Source organism: Littorina saxatilis, linkage group LG11, assembly GCF_037325665.1.
Source record: "Littorina saxatilis isolate snail1 linkage group LG11, US_GU_Lsax_2.0, whole genome shotgun sequence".
In the NCBI taxonomy this organism is placed as follows: domain Eukaryota; kingdom Metazoa; phylum Mollusca; class Gastropoda; order Littorinimorpha; family Littorinidae; genus Littorina; species Littorina saxatilis.
The window spans coordinates 32,993,292-33,002,438 of NC_090255.1; the positions used below are offsets into that span (position 1 = coordinate 32,993,292).

The window sequence follows — 9,147 nt, forward strand, 5'->3', positions numbered from 1 at the left end:
TAGACCTTTTCGTCATCTTCAGACCGTCAGGCGAACCAGTTCTTCACAACTAATTTAAGTAACACCAAGGAAAAAAACAGACGTGCTTGTTCTGTGTCTCTCGAACTCGTGTGATATGAATCGTGCGCGATGAACTAACTTTCCTAACTTTTCGAATCTTTTCTTTTTTGATACACCATTCATCCATCGGAAAATAAACCGAAATTTATACTTCGTAGAATCCACCTATAAAGAATTGCGTTTGTTGTTGAGTTTTTTTTAGCAATAAAACTCAAGTGTGGGAGTTTGAAAGTACTTCTACTTTTCTAAATCTTTCTTCCCCACATTCCGCCACAGTGGGGGCTCGTGTCCGGGATACGATTTTATGAGCTAGATCTTATTTTTTTTCTGTGTGGCCAACAACGCAAATTTTTGTAGGTGCGCGGAGGTTGTCTATCCTTATCCCCATCGCAGCACAGCACGTCTGTTTCTTATGCATGATAGTTAGTCTTGAGTAGACTAGAGAAGCTATACATGTATGTTAGTTAATCTTGAGTAGATTAGTAAGCTAACACAAGAAAGCGGCGACTGCTCGGGCGAGGATTGGACGGCAACAGCAGCACTCTAAATTATATTTCTTTCACCCTACATCATTTGAAGATAACGGTAAAGTACTAGTCGAACTGAACCCAAGCTCTTTTAGGTTGAACGAGGTTCAACAGGTAACTGGATCTAACTTGAGTAGAAGTTAGATCAGTGAACTAAGTTAGGTCGTACCAATTCGGAGTAGTTGAGACTACGACTAACCTAGTAGAGAAGAGATTTAAATTGAGTCAACATAACCGGAGTGAGGTGGTGTTAGGACTAATTTAAATCGAGGACGGTGTTTAGCTTCTTTGTTCAAAGGTTCAAAGTAAAGTCTATAATCCGTGGCAGTTGTAACTAATCAGTGTGAATTAGTGCAGCTGAATTGTTGTATTGGTAATCTACGACAGGGTCGGGGTCACAATCAACATAAGTAGCAGTAGTTAGCAGCTTGGCTTGGAGTCAAGGTCACTTTCGTTAGAAGTAGGGTATTGTCTAACAGAGTGTCGAGGCTAGTCTACGGCTACAACAGTCAAACCTTGTATCGTCTGGGACGAATTAAGATTGACTGAAGCGAGGTATCTAGTGATCTTTTTTCTCCTACAGGTAAACCTTAGTGACATTTATTCTAGAGTAGAGTAAACATGCCCCGCCCACGTCAGGTAGCAGAGGTGGACTCGCCTCTAGTGGCATACCAGCGTGACGGCAACGTACTAGGCTTATCAGGTAAACCCTTAGCAGAGTATATCGAAAAACGCCGGCTCGAGGAGCTGGAGGAGAGGAGACGGAGAGAAGCTCTCCAGGCTGAAGAGCGTAGGATCGCAGCAGAGAGAGAAGATAGAAGGAGGCGCGAGGAGCGAGACTTCGAACTGCGTCGTATCGAGTTGCAGAATCAAGCTGAAGGCAACCGCAACCAGAACGCTCGCGAGTTAGGCAACGATGCTGGTCCCGGGCATGAGAAATCAATCAAATTGAAGCTACCATATCTGGATGATAAAGATGATCTCGAGGCATACTTTCGTCAGTTCGAAAGGGTAGCAAAAATCTCGAAATGGGATGATGATGATTGGGGAGCGCGACTAGGCTGCCAACTCAAAGGCAAAGCACGCGAGGCATATGCCAGATTGTCAGATGAAGAGGCAAAGGTCTACAACACGGTAAAGGCCGCTATTCTGGAAAAGTTCCAGCTGACATCAGAGGCGTACCGGAAAAAGTTTAGGGGCGCCAAGAAAGAGGCTGGGGAAAGCGCAAAGGAAGGGTTGACGAGGATTCAACTGTATTTTGACAGGTGGGTGGAGCTAGCAAAGAGAGAGGGTAAAGCACATGACCCAAAAAGTCTGATCATCATGGAAAGGTTTCTAGAATGGCTACCCTTTGAACAAGCTCGGTTCGTGCGGGAGCGTAACCCAATCAATGTCGATGAGGCGCTCAAACACGCGCGCGTGTACGAGGAGTCGCGCGAATCGGAACATCGCCGGGCGATCCCTAATCCACCCAAAACAGTGCATAACCAACCCAACGGTGGATCCAAACCCCCCGCGAACGTGAGAACAGATAACTTCAGGTTCGGCAACGCATCGGAGGGACAGAGGTCGGGTCCCAGCGGTTGTTTTCTATGTGGCGGACCTCACCTGGCGCGTCAGTGTCCTAAGAGCAAACCCAACAATAAGCCTAGCTCTGCATCAACGATCACATTGGCAGCGGTGGACGTTCAGGAACCACCCACAGTATGTGAGAAATGCTGTAACCTCGTGTTTGAGCCGCAGTGTGAAGCTACCGTCGAAGGCAAGACGGTGAGAGCGATAAGGGATACGGGAGCTTCCGCTATCATTGTGGACAGCGAGATAGTTCCGAGAGAGAAGTACACGGGCGAAGCAAAGAGAGTAGTGTTAGCCGATTCCCGTGTGACTAGAGAGCTCCCGATAGCTGAAGTGGAGATGCGAACTCCATTTTTCAGTGGCATTACCAAGGTGTTGGTGATGGATAGGCCGGTGCATCCGGTGTTGATCGGTAACGTGAGGACCGATAGTCAAAATGTCGAGACAGGGGTGCCTTTGTTCCGAGCAAGAGCGGAGACTTGTGCTCCCGTAGTCACTCGACAGCAAGAAGCAAAAAGCAAGGAAAAGCCAGTGAAGGTTATTCCCAAGGAAACTCTGATAGGGCAGATCAAACCTGATGATCTGAAAGCTGAGCAACGAAACGACCCTGACTTGGTCAAGGCTCGCGCGGTCGCAGACCAGAAGATCAAAACAGGGACTCGTTACGTATGGAAGAAGGATATTCTGTACAGGGTCTACTCGTCCAAAGATACAGAATACAAGCAGGTGGTGGTGCCTAAAAAGTTTAGGGACGAAGTGATGGGTTTGGCGCATGATTCACCCATGTCAGGTCACTTAGGCGCTAGGAAAACCAGAGACAGAATCTGGCGAGACTTTTTCTGGCCAGGCATCTGCGGAGATGTGAGACGCTACTGTGCATCATGTGATGCCTGCCAAAGAAGTACTCCTAAGGGAGCAACTAGGAAGGTACCCCTCCAGAAAGTCCCGCTGATGAACACCCCTTTCGAACGCGTTGGTGTTGATATCATCGGCCCCATCCTACCTGCTTCGGCGCGGGGGCATCGGTACATCCTTACCATGATCGATCACGCGACTAGGTACGCGGAGGCCGTTCCGCTGAAAGACATCAGCTCAGAGACGGTCACGGATGCTCTGTTTGAGATGTGGACGCGTTTCGGACTACCCAAAGAAGTGTTGACTGATCAGGGGGGACAGTTTGTAGGTGGATACATGACTGAAGTCAACAGGTTGCTAGGGGTGAAAGGATTGCGCACCAGTCCGTTTCATGCTCAAACCAATGGGTTAACAGAGAAACTGAACTCTACTCTCAAGTCAATGATGAAGCGTATGTGCCAAGAGCAGCCCAAGGAGTGGGATAAATTTATTCCCGCTCTACTGTTTGCATACCGCGAGGTGCCCCAAGAAAGTCTGATGTTCTCTCCGTTCGAACTCTTGTACGGGAGAGAGGTCCGAGGACCCATGCAGGTACTCAGGCAGATTTGGACTGATGACGAGTCCAGTGAAGAGTTGAGGACGACAATAGGTCACATTGTCGATCTCTCGAACAAAATAGAACAAACGTGCACTTTAGCCAGGGAAAACCTGAGCAAAGCCTCGCTCAGACACGCACGGGCGTACGATAAAAACACACGCCAAAGGCACCTGGCAAAGGGTGACAAAGTTTTGATTTTGTTACCAGTGAAGCACAACAAGCTTCAGCTGACTTGGAAAGGACCTTACAAGATAGTCGATAGAGTGGGATCTTGCAACTATAGAGTACAAATGGGAAACAAGGTCAAGGTGTACCACGCCAACTTGTTGAAGTTGTACGTGGAAAGAACCGCGTCGGATGTTCCCGACGGAGCGGCCGCGAGATCGGCGGAACCCGCAGAAGAAGAAGTAGCAATTGTGATGCACGAGATGAGTGATAGCGAAGACGGTGGGCTGAACACCGACAAGATACCACTCATACCTCTCGCTCCAAAAGAAAAGTGGGATGATGTGGTCATTAACGCCGAATTATCTGTGGAAAAGCAGAAAGATTTGCGTAACTTGTGTCGCAGTCACCAGAAAGCTCTGAGTGATATGCCAGGCTCATGCCAGCTAGAAGAATGCGAAATCAAACTGTCTACCTCTGAGCCGGTGCGTGTAAAACAGTACCCAATTCCTCACTCACAGAGGGAAACAATCAAGAAGGAAGTGCAAACTATGGAAAAGATGGGGGTTATCGAACCTAGCGTGTCTCCATATAGCAGTCCGGTGGTACTGACGCAAAAGCGTGACGGTACAGTGAGATTCTGTATAGACTACAGAAAATTGAACAAGGTCACCGAGTTCGATTCTGAGCCAATTCCGGATGCTGAGCAAATCTTTGCTCGTCTGCAGCAGGCAGAGTACTTCTCAAAATTGGATTTGAGTAAGGGTTACTGGCAAGTGGGCGTTAAAAAAAAAGACAGAGCCAAAACCAGCTTCTCTACTCCAGGGGGCCAGTACCAGTGGACAAAAATGCCATTTGGACTGAAAACGGCCAGTGCCATATTCACTAGGTGTGTCAGAAAACTGCTCGATCCGTTAGGCAGGGAGGACGTAGAATTCTTCATGGATGACATCCTGATAGCAACCAAAACCTGGGAACAACATCTGGAGGCTTTGAACGCAGTGTTGGCGAGGCTTGAGGAGGTCGGCCTCACCGCCAAACCCTCCAAGTGTCACCTAGGATTCCGCGAACTTGACTACCTCGGTCACCGGATCGGTCATGGGAAAATAAGCCCAGACGATGACAAAACCGAGAAAATCAGAAGGGCGGAAAAACCTCGTACAAAGAAAGAGGTGCGTTCTTTCTTGGGCCTAGCGGGGTATTACCGGAAGTTTGTGCCTGACTTTGCTCGCGTGAGTGCGCCCCTCACAGACCTCACAAAGAAAGATCAGCCAGAGAAGATAGTCTGGACCAAAGAGTGTGAAACTGCTTTCACGACTCTGAAACAGTGTCTGACCAGCAAACCCATTCTGATACTGCCGGACAATAGCAAACAGTACGTGTTACGTACAGACGCATCCAACGAAGCGTTAGGAGCAGTTCTACTGCAAGAGCAAGGTGGCAACTTGCACCCGGTGGCTTACGCAAGCAAAAAACTGAACAGCGCCGAAAGAAACTACTCGACCATAGAAAAGGAGTGTCTCGGGGTGGTTTGGGGAGTGAAAAGATTCGAGCAGTATTTGTACGCCGAGCAGTTCGTGATTGAAACTGATCACCAACCACTCCAGTACTTGCAGAAGTCAAAAACTGAAAACGGCAGGCTTATGAGATGGGCTTTGCAGCTCCAGCAACACTCTTTCACCCTCAAAGTGATTCCAGGCAAAGACAATGTCGGAGCTGACTTTTTGAGCAGAGCCAATTATCAGTAGAGGAGTAGTAGTAAACTGAGAGGTGGTGAGCTTCCAGAGATAAATAGGATAGCAAGTGGAAAGGAGGTGGAGTATTTTCAGGGTTAAATGAAATAAAACTTATTGTCTGAGAAAGAGCTAAAACTAGTTTTCGCTTCAGAAGGGGGGGCCTTTGTCGCGGAACGCGATTCAGAAAATAAGTTTGTGTATTGCAGTGGTTTGCAGTGTTTAGTCATGTTTAGTCAATAATATTTATCCGATTTAACCGAGACCGGAAGGAGACGGCGCATGAAGGTACCGAGACCAGAAAGAGACGGCGCGTGAGAGTCTTCTTTAGTGACGTGTAAAAAGTCTATCGCGTCACGTATAGCGCAGCCAATTATCAGGAGGCAGGTGAACGGCGATCTGGCATTCTGTGTTGAGACACGAGGACAGGCGCACGGGCAGGCAGACGAACGTCTTAATTCGCTGGTCAAGAAACAGCATGCGACGCGTGTCACATTAATAGCAGAATAACTTACGTCGAAGGGTGAGTAGATCATTCAAGTCAAGCTTGCCAAAGCCTTTCCGATTTTCGCCTGCGCAGTCAACTCAGCTGGTAACCAAATGGCCAGCCGGGAGATTTCGCAACGGTCAAGTCGTTACCGCAAATATTTTCTTGTTGTTCTGTAATATCGTAATATGATGCATGTATCGTGTTATGTAGTTGTTGTGCAAGTGGAAGCCGTGATGTGGCGGCAACTTGAACGTTTGGATTAGAGCACTTTGGGCTCAGTTGTTTTATTTTGTTTAGCTGGTCACTGCGATGGGAGAAGGACCAGACCAGCCGCAGAACAAACCACTCAGTAAGTTCTATGATTGTATGAACCAATTATAGAGCTGAACCAAGGTTTGTTAATTGCAGACGTTCCGGGTTCCGGGTTCCGGGTTCCGGGTTCTGGGTGAAGATGTCCAAGGACGTCGATGCAGAGTATATTTACCGAACACTTCAAAGAACATGAACTGGATGGGGAAAACCAACGAGTCACGAGCAAGCATGGTTTCAACCGGGATAGACCTTTTCGTCATCTTCAGACCGTCAGGCGAACCAGTTCTTCACAACTAATTTAAGTAACACCAAGGAAAAAAACAGACGTGCTTGTTCTGTGTCTCTCGAACTCGTGTGATATGAATCGTGCGCGATGAACTAACTTTCCTAACTTTTCGAATCTTTTCTTTTTTGATACACCATTCATCCATCGGAAAATAAACCGAAATTTATACTTCGTAGAATCCACCTATAAAGAATTGCGTTTGTTGTTGAGTTTTTTTAGCAATAAAACTCAAGTGTGGGAGTTTGAAAGTACTTCTACTTTTCTAAATCTTTCTTCCCCACATTCCGCTACAGTGTAGACTTCTCTTTCGCTCAGATCGGGCTTCTTGGCATTCTTTATTAAACCATGGCACTTTAATGCGGTTGTTTGAAGATGTTTTTGGGATGTACTCAGTGGCAATGTCTTGTAGAGTGTTTGTAAAAATAGATGATGGGTCGTCACTTCCATCAAAGACAGTGTCTTCTGTGAGTTGGACAGAACATTCGGCAGTAAAAGACAGCCAGTTTGCCTTGTTCAGGTTCCATCTCTGGGGGGAAGCTTCTTCCAATCCATCTATTTGAGACATCAAGATAGGGAAATGATCGCTACCACATGTGTCATCATAGACCTTAAATTCAAAGTCTAGAACAAGAGAGGTGTCGCAAATAACTAGATCTAGTATGGACTTGCATCCTGTTGCTGGATGGAGATATGTTGGTACTCCATCGTTTAAAACGCATAGATTACGATTATCTAAAAAATCTTCTAGAATTCGTCCTCTCGTACTTAGAGAGTTGCTGCCCCATAAAGGGGAATGAGCGTTAAAATCTCCCATTAAAACAAAGGGAGCTGGAAGCTGATCAATAAGATTTTCAAGATCGTGCTTCGTGTAACATTTTGATGGTGACAGATATACACTGCAGAGAGTGATGGTTTTATCTAATGTCACTCGTGCTGCGACGGCTTGAATGTTTGTACATAGGTTGATCTCACTACAAAGTACACTTTTCTTAATCAAAAGAGCAACTCCCCCAGACGTGTTATTGTCTGAATGGTTTCTAAAAACATTGTATCCAGATACATTAAAATCTTTGTTTGGTTTCAGCATTGTTTCCTGTAATGCTGTAGCAACAGGATGAAATTTGTGTAAAAGTAGACATAATTCTTCATAGTTAGCTTGGACCCCTCTACAATTCCATTGAATGGTTGGTTTTTGGGGTTTAATGTCTCTTCAGCAGATGCTAGCTGCTATTCGAGACCGATGCAGTTATTTTCTTTTCCCTTCATATGTCAAGTTCTACGTTTCAGACTATTTACATTCAAATCTATCACTGTAAAAGAAGGTTCTAAAAATTAATAATTTTCACTTCTGGTACTTTAAATCTTGTAAAAAATCTTGATCTCTTTTAAAAAGTTAAAAATCTTGTCCGGGGGAACATCCCGGAATAAAACCTTCAGTGTTTCCGCATTGTAGTGTTTGTCTCGAAATTCTTGAACGTCTACACATTTTGTGAGAACATGTTCTAATGTCCATGGTTCGTCACATCCAAAACAGTATGGTGGATCTTCACCTTTCAGCAGATACGAATGTGTAATGTGACTGTGCCCAATGTGTAAGCGACAGAGAACTGTCTCTTCTTTCCTGTTGAGGCGACATTGGGGTAGGCTGTCCGACAGCTGGGGGACGATCTTATGAAGTTTATTTTCTTCACATTCGTCCCATTCACTCTGCCATAGGTACTTTATGTACATGTTGGTGCGAGTTCTGAAATCTGAATGCTTTGTGTGTTTGTCAGTGATGAGTCTTTCTCTGGCTTCTTTAGCAGCTTGATCAGCTGCAGAGTTGCCTCTAATTCCAACATGGGATGGCACCCATGCAAACACAATCCTTTTGCCTTCTTCAATCAGAGATGCATGTAGCTCTTGGATTTCGACCAACAGTGGGTGATCTAGCTGAGTTCTCTTCACGGCGGTAAGAGCCGATAGGGAATCCGACAGAATCAGGAAGTCTTTCTTTTTTGACTGATATACCTGTTTCAGAGCTAGCTGTAAAGCTTTCAACTCTGCAGAAAATACAGAACTGTCATCCGGAAGACGGGCCGAAAAGGCCCTATCGAGTTTAGGGCCAGTGACAGAAGCTGATGCCACTTTACTTTCAGCTTTGGACCCATCAGTGTATATTCGTTGATGGGAAGGAAACTCGGTACAGAACTGGCTAAAACACTGTTTAAAAATCAAATCATTTGTCTCTGACTTCTTTAACCTTGTCAGATCGAGTCGAACAACTGGATCTGGCAATGTCCATGGAGGTGTTTCTGTCCATCGATTTTCACTAACATGATCGAGTTTTATCTTTGATTCGGCCAGATGTGACTGAATCCGAGAAGACAGAGGTGCTCGATCATTTGGGTGACTTTCAAAAAATTCAGAGCATTGTGGTTGAAATACGCATTGGTAGGCTGGATTTGTAGGCATAGCTTTCAGTTTCAACACATAATTTAGGGTGAGTTTCAGGCGTCGCAGCCTCAGAGAGGGTTCTTTGGCCTCAAAATATAAGGACTGTACTG

General features: G+C 45.9%; 1 protein-coding gene across 1 annotated transcript; it reads left to right on the top strand.

Annotated features, from left to right (window-relative positions):
- Positions 1–1,208: 1,208 nt before the first annotated feature.
- LOC138979537 (uncharacterized) lies at positions 1,209–5,528 on the top strand. Its single transcript, XM_070352250.1, has one exon. The coding sequence runs from the start codon at positions 1,209–1,211 to the stop codon at positions 5,526–5,528; it is 4,320 nt and encodes a 1,439-aa protein (XP_070208351.1).
- Positions 5,529–9,147: the final 3,619 nt, after the last annotated feature.

Coding starts and splice junctions, on each gene's coding strand:
- LOC138979537 (XM_070352250.1), top strand. CDS start 1,209: ATGCCCCGCCCACGTCAGGTAGCAGAGGTGGACTCGCCTCTAGTGGCA.